This window comes from Aspergillus brunneoviolaceus (assembly GCF_003184695.1).
Source record: "Aspergillus brunneoviolaceus CBS 621.78 unplaced genomic scaffold BO95scaffold_22, whole genome shotgun sequence".
NCBI classification, from domain to species: domain Eukaryota; kingdom Fungi; phylum Ascomycota; class Eurotiomycetes; order Eurotiales; family Aspergillaceae; genus Aspergillus; species Aspergillus brunneoviolaceus.
In genome coordinates, this window is record NW_020290752.1 from 143,014 (window position 1) to 155,719 (window position 12,706).

At 53.9% G+C, this 12,706-nt stretch overlaps 5 protein-coding genes across 5 annotated transcripts; 3 read left to right on the forward strand and 2 right to left on the reverse strand.

Annotated features, from left to right (window-relative positions):
- Window positions 1–348: 348 nt before the first annotated feature.
- Window positions 349–2,159, forward strand: BO95DRAFT_410387 (glycoside hydrolase family 18 protein; the record flags this gene model as incomplete). The annotated part of the gene is made up of 6 exons (XM_025584175.1): window positions 349–489; window positions 576–947; window positions 1,037–1,096; window positions 1,162–1,231; window positions 1,314–1,849; window positions 1,934–2,159. The coding sequence occupies 6 exons, from the start codon at window positions 349–351 to the stop codon at window positions 2,042–2,044; spliced, it is 1,290 nt and encodes a 429-aa protein (XP_025443722.1). The 3' UTR covers window positions 2,045–2,159.
- A 190-nt stretch (window positions 2,160–2,349) lies between these two features.
- On the reverse strand, window positions 2,350–4,245 carry BO95DRAFT_385980 (NAD(P)/FAD-dependent oxidoreductase; the record flags this gene model as incomplete). Its single annotated transcript, XM_025583495.1, has 3 exons — window positions 4,150–4,245; window positions 3,387–4,098; window positions 2,350–3,291 (listed from the first exon to the last, which is right to left on the reverse strand). Exons 2-3 carry the CDS (start codon window positions 4,014–4,016, stop codon window positions 2,350–2,352), a joined length of 1,572 nt encoding a protein of 523 aa, XP_025443723.1. The 5' UTR covers window positions 4,017–4,098; window positions 4,150–4,245.
- Window positions 4,246–4,574: 329 nt separating this feature from the next.
- BO95DRAFT_462233 (DUF3237 domain-containing protein) lies at window positions 4,575–5,241 on the forward strand (the record flags this gene model as incomplete). Its single annotated transcript, XM_025588898.1, has 2 exons — window positions 4,575–4,844; window positions 4,900–5,241. 2 exons carry the CDS (start codon window positions 4,575–4,577, stop codon window positions 5,239–5,241), a joined length of 612 nt encoding a protein of 203 aa, XP_025443724.1.
- A 386-nt stretch (window positions 5,242–5,627) lies between these two features.
- Window positions 5,628–7,761, forward strand: gmdB (general amidase GmdB; the record flags this gene model as incomplete). Its single annotated transcript, XM_025589652.1, has 5 exons — window positions 5,628–5,936; window positions 6,020–6,295; window positions 6,417–7,352; window positions 7,430–7,517; window positions 7,646–7,761. 5 exons carry the CDS (start codon window positions 5,628–5,630, stop codon window positions 7,759–7,761), a joined length of 1,725 nt encoding a protein of 574 aa, XP_025443725.1.
- Window positions 7,762–8,336: 575 nt separating this feature from the next.
- On the reverse strand, window positions 8,337–12,656 carry BO95DRAFT_441337 (DDB1/RSE1 family protein). The gene is made up of 4 exons (XM_025586157.1): window positions 12,230–12,656; window positions 9,976–12,049; window positions 8,505–9,789; window positions 8,337–8,446 (listed from the first exon to the last, which is right to left on the reverse strand). Exons 1-4 carry the CDS (start codon window positions 12,471–12,473, stop codon window positions 8,420–8,422), a joined length of 3,630 nt encoding a protein of 1,209 aa, XP_025443726.1. The 5' UTR covers window positions 12,474–12,656; the 3' UTR covers window positions 8,337–8,419.
- Between the last annotated feature and the right edge of the window lie 50 nt (window positions 12,657–12,706).

Here is a 12,706-nt window from a genome sequence, read left to right on the forward strand (position 1 = left end):
CTTTCGTTTCGTTCCCTCGAGGAGAGAGAGATATTCGGGACGAAGATGGGGTTGACTCAAAGCTGGTGATGACTATATAATGCTGTCAGAGGCCTCACCAACCCTCTCTGCGTCATCTCTGTGACTCTTCCTTGTTCCCTCCTCTTCTTCTCCCTCCCGCTTCGTGTCTTTCTCTCTCTCTCTCATGTCACAACTTCCTCTCTCCTTGAGTTCGTCTACCAGCTTCGATCTTCGTGTCCCTCCTTTCTCGATTAACACTATTTTTTGTCTTCTTACTCAACTTGTTGAGACCACTCTTTCTCTCACATGAGAACCATCATTCCTTTTCTATGTGCCCTGGGTGGACTGATGATCCACGGCGCTGCCCTTCCATCTGGAGTCGCCCCCAGTCTCTCGCAGGGTCATCACGGCCGTGTGAAAGGTTCGCCCAAGCCTGTCAACTGCTCCCAGCCCCCGAGCTACAAGTCAGTCGCATACTTTGTGAACTGGGTGAGATCCCCCAATCTATAAAACCACCACCAATTCAAACACTGGGTCACATCATGAATCCCTAACATCCTCTTCTGGGGAAACAGGCAATCTACGCCAGAAACCACAATCCGCAGGACATTGCAGCCGAGAATCTCACCCACGTTCTCTACGCCTTTGCCAACATCCGCGCGGACGGCGAGGTTTACCTTACTGATTCCTGGTCCGATGTGCAGAAGCACTACCCGGGGGACTCGTGGAACGATGTCGGCAACAATGCCTACGGATGTACCAAGCAGCTCTTCCTCTTGAAGAAGAAGAACCGCCGCATGAAGGTCATGCTGTCGATTGGCGGGTGGACCTACTCGAGTAACTTTGCCACGCCGGCGAGCACTGAGCAGGGACGCAAGAGGTTTGCGTCGACTGCGGTCAAGTTGATGGGCGATGTGGGATTTGATGGGTTGGATATTGATTGGGAGGTAAGTGTGTCATTGCCGTCGTCATCATGTCTCTCTGCATGCAGGATTTCCAGAAGATGAAACACCCGATACTAATCTCCTTACGGCAGTATCCTGCAAATGATGCCCAGGCGAACGATATGGTTTTGCTTCTGCGTGAGCTGCGCATGGTATGTGTTTGATATTGAGTTTACTGGTCCATTCGTCTTATGGCTAACCATTTTTTTGCTGCAAGGAACTTGACAAGTACGGACGGGAACATGGCAAGGGCAAACACTTCTTGCTGAGCGTTGCCTCTCCAGCGGGTATGTTCTCTCTTTTCTCTTTTTCTTTCCGCTTACCCTCCGCCCAGCAAGCACTCCCCAAACTGACCCACCCCCATCACAGGCCCCACAAACTACAACGTCCTCCACCTCGCCAGCATGGACGCCCAGCTCGACTTCTGGAACCTGATGGCCTACGACTACGCCGGCAGCTGGGGCCCCGTCGCCGGCCACGCGTCCAGCCTCTACCCCGCGGCCAACAACCCGGCCTCCACCCCCTTCAACACGGACCAAGCGATCAACGCGTACACCGCCGCGGGCGTCCCCCCGCACAAGATCAACCTGGGGATGCCCATCTACGGCCGATCCTTCGCCAACACCGACGGACCCGGCAAGCCCTTCAACGGCGTCGGGGGCGGAAGCTACGAGAACGGCATCTGGGACTACAAGGCCCTCCCGCAGCCCGGGGCTAGCGTGACCGAGCTCAACGACATCGGTGCCAGCTTCTCGTACGATGCCGCCCGCAAGACGATGGTCAGCTACGATACGCCCAATATCGTCAAGCTGAAGGCCGAGTACATCAAGAACAGGTGTCTGGGCGGGGGCATGTTCTGGGAGACTTCGGGGGATCGGAAGGGTCAGGATAGTTTGATTGTGACGGTGGGTTTGCCCTTGGTTTTGCTTTGCTCGCTTGGAGAGGATGGATTATTTAGATGTATAGAAGCTGACGCGCTTGGCATACAGTTGGTCGATAATCTTGGGGGCGTCAATGTCTTGGATAAGACTGAGAACCAGCTGGAGTACCCCATTTCGCAGTACGATAATATCAGGAAGGGTGGGGCTGGAAACCCCTGAAATTGGATATCTGAATGGATAGAGACTTTAGAAGGTTTTGTTGATGGAGGCATTTGTTCTGAGTCATGAGCACGGATTTTTGAGATGTTGCTGTCTTGCTGTATTGCTATGTAGCTTTCGAATACCATGTCATTTTGGTTTCTTTCTTTCTACTTCTTTTGTTTGATTCTAATCCATGCAGTACTTGCCATTCTTGGTACTTTTGACAAGAAACCACATCCGTCCTGTTTACTCTCCTGTCACTTGAACCTCACATACATTGCCGATCCCATTTAACAAATACTACAAGAAGACGAAGATATCTCTCACAGTTGCGACGCACGATGATCGGGGACCACTCGTGGCAGAACCGATCTCTTGATTCGCTCCTCAGTCACGAACATCTGATCAGGCACCCACGAGAGATCCACCTCTCCGGCCCATCGTCCATCATGGGCCAACACCAGCATACCTACTGCTTTCCCACACAGCCAAGCCTGCACCATGCCTTCGCCCGAGAACGCACACGACAACCACTCGGCTCCAGGGCCTTCGTCTCCCTCCACGGCTTCCCCACGGCCAGACGCAGAATGCGGGAGCTTGCCGATCCACGGATATCCATCTGCGCTGAAGCCCATGTTTCCCGTCCACGCTGTGTCAACATCCCGCTCAGCGCTCCACTCGCCCCAATATTCCTGGTTGAACGCCTTCTGGAGCGTTTTCTTCAGATGATTCAGCGTATACGGCGGGACTCCCTCGTTATCAGAAGCGACGCCCAGAGCCATAACCCCTCGATCTGCATGCTGCCCAAAGCCCCCTCCCAGCATCATCTTGTTGGCTGTCTCCCCACCGGAGGGTAACTGAGTCAGGTAGTCAAAGCCATGCTCATAGTTAAACAGCCAGGAGTGCTCGGTTCCTTGTGGTCGGAAGCTGCGCCCTGGGTTCTGCGCCGTCATTGTTCCTTGGATGGGGTAGATGCGGCCGCGCAGTCCCGGCACCAAGTGACCGACATGCGCGTTCGTGCAGTGGATGACATGACGTGCTCGGATCGTTCCTCTCGGCGTGACGACCGAGTATCGCAGTGCGGACGGGTCTGTGGGTGTCGCGTTCTCGCGAATAGCCGTTACGGGTGTCTTGGTCTCGATCCGGAGGTCCTTGGGATACTGCTCGCGCAGACGAGCCAGTAAGCCGGTGACGAAGCGATACGGCCACATGGCGCCGGCGGGCCCGGCGATGACACCTCGAGCGTTTGGGGCCAGAGAGAATTCCTTTTGTGTCTTATTGTAAGCGTCTGAACCTCTTGGAAATACACATATCCTTCAGGTCTTCTTCGGATACGCTAAAAGCTGAGAAGCAAACTGACCTTCGGGATCTCGGCTTTTTCGAAAATCTTCCATTCCACCGTCTCGGCAGGCATACACTCCTTGAGTCTCCGGATAGAACGCACCGTCTCCACCCACTTGTCGTCATCAAAATGAACGCTCAGGAACTGGACTTTCCGGGCCTGGGCAGCCTCGCTCAGTCCGTATTCGTCTGCCACTCGAAGCAGCTCCGCCAGATGTGCGAGGCGGAATCTCATGGTTCGGATCGCAGTCTCCACTCCATACGTCTCTTCGAAATAGCTGAATTCCTCCGCGGTCTCAAGGATGTGGCCCCCATTCCGGCCCGTCGCGCCATGGCAGACCTCACGGCCATCGAGTATAACGACAGACGGCCTCTTTTCATGGATTCCTTCGCCAAATGCGTTCAACAATAGGGTCCTAGCGATGGAGGCGCCCGTAATCCCGGAGCCGATGATCACAACCTCCGCTTCTGTTGCGAGTTCGGCGGATTGCAAGCTTGCGAGCTCAGAGAATGGGGGGTCTTTGAGCCAGAAAGAGGGCATGCCGTGAGGTGCTGGAAGGCCTGGATCGGCGAATGCGCGGTTCAGGGCTTCTTGTCGGTCCTGAAGAGGGACTCTAGGGTCGGAGAATGCGGCCTGAACGAAAGCCATGACCGATTTCTTTCTGTCTCAGGGGGACGAGGAATTTCTGAATAGCGGATGTGATATTTTATGGTTTGGCGATTGCGAGATGCTTGCGGACGATTTAGCTAAATGATACGAAGGAGTGAGCACCTTGACTGACGAGTATTCATGCAGTAGGTATGCCAGACCAGAGCAACCGGAGAGTCTATCTAATCGGAGCGTTAGTATCAGGTACACTCATCTCAGTATTGAGTTCGGGTTCCTCGCGCGCCGAAGATTGACAATTGATAACAGAACTTGGAAGGTTTAAAGGACAAGACTCGGCAGAAGGGTCGACCTGCCGCATTAGGAAGTGACGATAAGCATTTCCCCGCAGGTACCATTCGTGATGCGGGGCTCACCAACTCTACTTACATGAACAACACCACTCGCGTCCAGCTTCTATTCTGAGCCCCAGAGCGAAACGCAGATAAATCATGGCATTGCCGCGGTACTCTTGTGCTCAACTCAACTGGATTGAATGGGGTACAACAGCAATTGAGTGATCAAGCTCTCCAAATAGACCCCCTCCGACGCAGCAGCAATATGCACTCAACCCAAAACCACTCCTCCTCCCCCGGCAATGCCTTCTACCCGGAGACCCCTCCCATGCGCCGCCCGGACCTGACATACCTCTACCGCCTCGAATGCGACATCGACAAAGACGAGATCAATCTTGGCGCCCCCCACGCGGCGGGCGTCATCCGGAGTATCGCGAACATCGTCGGTGGTACCTTAAAGGGACCGGGGGGCCTTTCAGGAACCGTCCTACCTTTGGGGGGAGCGGACTGGTCCACCATGATTGAAGGGACGCATGTGAGTATCCACCACTCGGATTGTCTCAGGTTCGGTGTCTGATCAAAAACTGCAGTCCATCACGCTCGATGCGCGCTACACGGCGAAGACCGATGACGGCCACTACCTGTATATTCAAGCCCATGGGCTTTATCGTCCCGGTCCGGGGACGGCGTATGCGAGACAGGTGGCGGAGGATCCGTTGTCACGCCCGCCGCCGACGGTCACTCAGGATGATGTGGAGTTCTTCTCGCACCTGAGGATCGAGGCAGGACCCGGGAAGTATAACTGGTTGAATGGGCTGGTTTGTGTTGGGGTGATGACCTGCGTAGAGGATCGGATTGTCATTGATGCGTACTATTTGACGAATTTTGGGGGCGTGACGCCGGACGATGTGGTGATGAAGCCTACCAATTGAGACAATTGGAATATGATTTCTTTCTTCATATCTCGGTGCGCATGCATAGGAACTGAGTAGAATGCTTGAACATGATTACATCTCAGTAGATAATATGCTATGTCCCAGTCAGCACACTAGACCCCACTGACACGGAGGTATCCCAAATAGGCAAGTGGACGCACTACTTAGTAGATTGTGTTGATCCCCTCACCTCTGCTCACTGCACAGCACGATAAGCCCCTCTCCTCTCCTCTTCCTCGCGGCAGATCAAGTCGGAGATGAACTTGTCATTCGAGTCAAGTATATAAACGTCCCAATTGGCCCCTCTTACCCAGGTGAGCTCACACAATCTTACAATCTTCTCTGACTCCATCATACTCCCGCGATCGCAAGTCCAACCAAGCATGACAGTCACGAAACTCTCCGACCCCGAAGACTGGTGCGCTATCGTCGCCCACAAGCGCAAGCAGCTCGACTCGCAAATCCCCTCCGCCTGGCGCCTGACCGACTCCTTCCGCGCCTCCCTCCCCGCCAACGGCCACCTTCTGGCCTTCGACGCCGTCGCCAAGAGCAACATCCTCACCTCCGCAGAACTTGACCTCACCGAGAACTACACCGCGGGCCAGTTACTCCAGCGCCTCGCCTGGGGCGACGTCAGCGCCGTCGCCGTGACCACCGCATTCTGTAAGCGCGCCGCCGTCGCGCAGCAATTGGTCTGTCTCGTTTCCTTCCCACTTGCGCTTCCAGTCGAGTTCTCCCGCCGGACAGGACACTCACACTCCGCCCAAAAATATAGACATCCTGTCTGACAGAGCACTTCTTCGATCGAGCGCTCGAGCGAGCAAGGTATCTGGATGACTATCTGACGCGGGAGGGGAAGGTCGTCGGTCCGTTGCATGGGTTACCGGTTAGTCTCAAGGATAGTTTCCGCCTGGAGGGGGTCGATACCAGCGTCGGGTATGTGTCGTTTCTGGGACATGGCCCGGCGCAGGAGAACTCCGCTTTGGTCCAGATGTTGTTGGATCTGGGGGCGGTGTTGTACGTCAAGACGAATGTGCCGCAGACTATGATGGTGAGGGATACCCTCAACTTTGGTGGTTGATATGGATGAGTAGAGTTGGTGCTTCCTCTCTTCGGGTCTGGAGATATGCGACTGCACCGTACAGTACAGCATATGCTAACGACAATCCCAGACAGGCGACTCAGACAACAACATCTACGGCCGCACCCTGAACCCCCACAACACGAACCTCACCGCCGGCGGCTCGACGGGAGGTGAAGGCGCCCTCGTCGCCCTCCGGGGCTCCATCCTCGGCGTGGGCACCGACATCGCCGGCTCGATCCGCATCCCAGCCCTCTGCTGCGGCGTCTACGGCTTCAAGCCCACCACTGCCCGCATCCCGTTCGCGGGCCAGGCCAGCGGCGCCATGGAGGGCTTGCCGGGCATCATGCCCTCCGCCGGCCCACTGGCTCAATCCTTCGAGGATCTGGAGCTGTTCATGTCCACAATCCTGGACGCATCCCCCTGGCGATACGACAGTACCGCCATCGCAGCGCCTTGGTGCAGGCCAGCAGCCATAAACCAGCAGCAGCAGCAGCTACTAACAATCGGTGTCCTCGGCGAATGCGCACACTTCCCGCTCCATCCCCCCGTGAAACGCGCCTTAGAGAATGCAATAGACGCCCTGAAGAAGAAAGGCCATCGCATCGTCTACTTGAACCCTAACAACGACGACAACAGCACCACCGCATCCTCACCCTCACCCTCCACAACCCTCGCTCTCGCAACCAACCTCGCCCACGCTAACCGCCTCAGCTTCCAATACTTCATCTACGGCCCCAGCGAAGACCACATCACCCCCAGCGGCGAACCGCCCGTCGCCTCCGTCGCGAAAGCCAGTTCCCCAATGTTCACAGGCCCCTTCCCCGTCCCGATGGACGAGACCGTCTCCCCATTCACATTAATCGATACCCTCCACAAGGAACGCCAGAAGTACAGCGACGCGTGGCGCGCGACGTTCGTCACCAACAAATTAGACGTCGTCCTCGCCCCCGGGGCCCAGAGCCCCGCCGTCGAGTGGGATACCTTCGGGTGGCCGCCGTACACCCTTGTGTGGAATCTGGTGGACGTATGTTCTGTCTCATTCTTGCGCTGTGGTCATTGAAGATAGGGATGCATGCTAACATTAGCTTCTGCTATCGACAGTATCCAGCCTGCATCATCCCCTACGGCAAGGCCTCCAAGGTCCTCGATCCGGAACCGATGATCCTGACGGATGGCGTGCAGCCGAGTTGTATGTCAAGACCCTCTATCTTCCCCTGCAGCTGGCTGTAATCTTCGCGTGTAGCTGGATATATGCATGCTTGAAATCGCTAGGAATCACTGGATATTTTGTTTGACTAATGCTGGAAAAAAATGCAGACCATACCGACGCCGTCGACGGTGCGCCCTGCGCGATCCAGGTGGTTGCGCCGCGGTTTCACGATGAGAAGTGCTTGGCGGCTGCGAGGGTCATTGATCGGGATATTCGGTTGTAGGATTGGACTTGGTAAGGCGATCGATAGACGGCGATTTGGTGGGTCGACGAAGAAGTTAGAGAAGTTATATCGGTAACTTACCTTGTGTGCCGTTGACAATATCGAATGCATCATCCCTCTAGTTGAATAGAAGCAGCGATGAAATCAGCATTAGCAGTCGCAACAGCTACAGGTACAGTAAGAATAAGCTATGCAGGGAGCATTCACCACGGAAAGAGAATCAATTCTCATGCAGAGAATGTTATATTATATTGATTGCTACAAACAAACCAAGGCTCGAATATAATGTAATGTCTCGACTATAAATTACGATGAGATCCGTGGCAGAACAACGGATAAAATCGTACTCAAAGATCGTCGAGGGCATTTCCGAAGAAATGCCTTTTCTCTCGTCTCATACCGATCTGCACTCTTTCTGATGATAGAAACACAGCGGCATCCAGCTCAAGATCATCCGAGAGAGGAAAACGGAAAACCGAGCGAGGCAAGAGACATGCAACAGGAAGTTTCTACCGGTCTACAACCCACCAAACCCGAAAACCCGAATGGCGGAAACTGTACAAGTGATGATGGGCATTGCGATCAATTATGGGTATCTAGGAACCCGCATACACGACGTTATCCCGATTAGACGCCAAGAATCTCCATCGTTTCAAAATCAGTAAGCCACCCTGGTGCGCATGTCCTGCATTCTTGGTTAGTTATCGCCACGAATAATTCAATAGCACGCGAAAGTGACTCACCGAAATCTTGCGCTCGATCTCGCGCACGGAGCGATCAAGCTCACCGGCAATCATCATCTTCGTGTCATTAGGCAATAAGAAATACATCTCACACAGATCTCCGTCAATGACACCTTTGACGGGTGCATAGTAGCTGCGGTAGATCAGGTGGTCCCGACCAGCGAGAGGAGGGTGCTGTGCAGCCAACTGCATCTCCAGGTTTTGGAAGAAGTCGACATCCTCCCGACTGATGAAGGGAACCAGCATTCCAATGGTGCCTTGGAAACCAGTCCAGACGAGAATGTCGCGTCCTCCCGCCACCAGCTGCGTCTTATGCAAGCTGGTCGGAATGTCCTGGGTGTAGACATGGATCATCAACTCCAGGCGGTTAGGGGTTCCGTGCAGATAACCACGTTCGTGAATCAGATGGGCACCCGAGCCATCCTCATCCGCTTCCTCGGAAGTCTTCTTGGGACAGCGCAGCAGCCAGAGATTGCCAAATTTGTCACCACCAGCAGTTGTCTCGTAGTCAACCATCGTAGTGGTGGTTGTCCAGCGGGAGAGCGAGTCATCCACGAAAGGAATCAGAACATTCTCCTGGTATTTGTAGACGACATAGGTGACACTCTCACGGACATCGCTAACAACAATCCGACTTCCTTGGGTCTGCAGACCGACGATGGTCGTAGGCACAACCGGCGCCTGACACTTACGGAGAAGTTGTTTCATACCGAGGTCATAGATTCGCAGCAAAGACCCAAGACCGACGATAAGACGGCCTTGAAATCCAAGAAGGGCAAGAGGAGGGTCGTCAACCTTGGTCTTGTGGATAAACTCCAGCTCTTTACCGTCTTCTTGGAAACGGTAGATGTGGATGTACCCTCCGGCAGAAGACTGAGGGTTGATCGTCATGTCTTTGACAGTTCCAACAACCAAGAACGTCTCATCGTCCTGACTGGTGAAGGGAACTGCTGCAACGCTGACTGCGGCCTCATTTTCTTCAAGCTCCACGGTATAGATAACTGATTTAGCTTCCAAGGGATCGACGACCTGGATGCAAGAGGCCCAGTGACCAGAGCCTCGAGGATAACCGAATTCTTCCGGTGGCAAGACAGTTACATCTTCACCACGGGTTTTGGCATCCTCGAGCAGCTGTGTTCTCGTGGCAGGAGCAAGGACATTGTTGTCCGACTCGATGACATAGAATAGCGGCTGCTCTGGGTGCTTCACAAAGCGTCGCGGGGTGTATGCAAGTGGAATTGACTGCTGTAGCATGTTGTTGTCGAGCTTCTCAATGGAGAAAATCCTGAAAGCCACAATTAGCTTGGTTCGTGACACAACATCCAGACAAAAATGGTGTGACAGTAATGATCTCAGTAGGAACAATTGGAAAATAAAATAAAGTTGATCCACATAGATATTCGGATCCCTTGTGTTCATCATATGATCGGTGGAGAAGTTGGGAAAGAATGAAGAGAAGGGTCAAACATACCGTAGATTCTGTCCTTGAATACCAACCATGCCTTCCACGCACTGTTCACTCGAGAAGTTCCAGCCCCATTCGAGCCCAACATAGTCAAGTGGTGTAAGCATGAAGCCCTTTGTTTGAACATCCGAGTAGCCTAGCCAAGGACGAGAACTGAGCGCGAGAACTGCAGTCTGTCCCTTGACAGAAACCTGGAACAGCTTGACGGCCTTGGATCCCAAGAATCGTGTACGAGTATCTGATAGTTCGCCAGTAACCTCATCAAGCAATGTTCGGAGGTAAACACCCGAGTGTAGTCCGATGTGCAGATACAGCGTCGTGCCTCCAGAGCTAGAGTCCGCCATCGACATGATGTTCAGAGCCGACGGGGCCGCAGTAAGAGCCTGAACAGATTTGCTTTCCAGCGTAGTATCTGGGTCCAAGCTAAGAATACGCACAGTCGAGTCATCACACCCGACCGCGAGGAACGAGCTACGAACACGACCCTCAGGAACCTCACCTAGACTCAGGCAGGTGACAGTACCGGTCATCTGACGGCGTTCATCGTACTCAGCAAGGGAACCGTCCGCATCCATCTCAAAGTACACGATTTCTCCAGAGCTCAAAGCAACAGCAACTTGGCGTTCATTTGTAGTCGCTGCCACAATTGACCGGTGCTGGGGAGCAGGCCACTCGTTAACCCGTCGGTCGGCCAAGATGTGTCGGATACCACGAGGGTGGATCTGAATCAACGAGTCCTCGCCGAGTTGTTGAACAGCAAGCGTTGGGGCAGTGGAGAGAAAACCGGTGTCGGTCACTTCTTCAACCGTCTCGCCGATACTGAGCACAAGTGTGCCGTTGGCGAATGAAAGAATAATGTAGGCATCGAACTCATCCGCGCGAGTCAGCTTCGTGGTCCACACCGCAGACGGGACGCTGGGAAGCTCAGACTCAACGATCTCAGACACCTCTAGACCGTGTTTCAGCGTTCTAAAGGTGCTGCGAGCGCCTGTGCCAGATATCGTATAGATCTGAGGAGCGTCGTCTTCCGTCAAATTCGCAACTTTGCTGTCGATCAGCGGATTCAGCGAGTTGATTGTCTCCACGAGATTGAGGTTCTCTGCAGCTCTTGGCTGGAAGTAGACAGGATCACAGGCCACTGTAGGATCCGGATTGAAGTTCTCGCTGGAGAATTCAATCTCCTCATCATCATCTCCCAGCTTCTCAAACTGGTAGAAGTGATGATTACCAGCTTCGCTTGCCACATACAAGAAACCGCTCTTGAGAATCAACAGGTTGGAAGCAACAGGAACGGTGTCAAAGTACTTGATCTTGAGCCGTCTCACTTCGCCTGTGAGCTGACCATTATCGTCCTCAACCATGTCAATGTTGAGCTTGAAAAGGTCGCCATCATCGGACTGCAAAAGGAAGAAGAATGCTCCTCTCATCTTATGCATGACACCGGCGGTGATATGCCGTTTGCGCTCGGGGTTTTCAGTGGCACCCTTGCGCCGCGGGATAGGCACGCGGAAGGCATCTTGGTTCGAGTGACGGTATGTGACGCTATCTTCCCCACAGACCAGAACACCGCTGGGGCCATCTGCACCGCCGGGGACTTGAAAAAGTAAGGATGCCGTGCGATCAACGGGATCAGACCACTTGCGGACAACGTGATTGAGACCGAGGTCCAGCTCATAGTACACCAAGTGCTTCTCGATCTCTTCGAAAGCACGTCCAGTCGGATCCTGATCCGACTCGGAATAATCCACCTCCAGTGCCGCAAAGATGGGGTTTTCATATCCTACATCCAGAGCGGACATGGCAAAGACCAATGTCTGCGGCTTGTGAGCCTCAAGCGGTGAAGAGATCGTCAGCTCGGCCTGCGAGTTCCGATTCAGAACATAGACGAGCTTGTTCTTTTCCACCGACGCAATCATGCAGGCTCGACCCTTAGGGTCGACCGCCAGATACTGGCCCGGAACCACTCGACGAACGCCAGACTTGCCAAAGGTCTCGAGGTGAATCCTATGGAATCTATTCTGCGCCGCGACATACTCGATGATGGTAATGCGTCCAGAATCCGAGCCAATGATAATATAATCTATAGGCAGGTCTCAGCACCGTTTTCACGACTAGCACCCAGCATCAAGGTTCGCCGACCGGGGCACGTCCCATCACCGAGTAGGACGGTTCGGCAGAGATGGATCATGCTGCCCGGAAAGCTTGGAAAATCACTATGATGATCTTTGACCAGGCAGGGGCAGAGAATAATCAAGCATACCTTTATTGCTACCAGCTAGCCTGAAAGCTGCCAGAGAGCGAATGATGCCGAAGACATCCTGTGAAAAGAGCGGAGTGACCTTGCCCTGTGTAGGATCGGGACGGTGAATCGTCAGCTTGGAGCCGGACGCTGTGACGATTTGCTGCTCCTTGGTTCCGGCGAATTGACCCAAAATAGCTTGAGTCACAGCAGTAGGAGGCTGGATCGTCAAGGAGTACATGAACATGTGCGAGGTGGTAGCCATGATGGGCAGACTGAGCTCTCACAGAGCTTGCACCGGAAGGAATGAAAGAGGGGAGGGGTGTGTTGTTTACGTCACGTCACAATTGCAGGCAGGGAAGCACTACAGTGAAAGCAGTCCCATTGCTGCCGAGAAGGCAATTGAGAAGGGAGGACTCTCGAGAACGAGTGTCCTCGCAAGTAGAGGGGGAGGGGGGGTGGGGATGAGGATGGATTGTGAAGGAGAGGTCTTGTACG

What these genes read in the sequence shown, in the direction of transcription:
- BO95DRAFT_441337 (XM_025586157.1), bottom strand. Translation starts at nt 12,473, where the DNA reads ATGGCTACCACCTCGCACATGTTCATGTACTCCTTGACGATCCAGCCT. An exon ending in GCTAGCTGGTAGCAATAAAG is followed by an intron (nt 12,050 to 12,229) that starts GTATGCTTGATT and finishes ACCTGCCTATAG; the next exon opens with ATTATATTATCATTGGCTCG. An exon ending in ATTCAAGGACAGAATCTACG is followed by an intron (nt 9,790 to 9,975) that starts GTATGTTTGACC and finishes TGTGGCTTTCAG; the next exon opens with GATTTTCTCCATTGAGAAGC.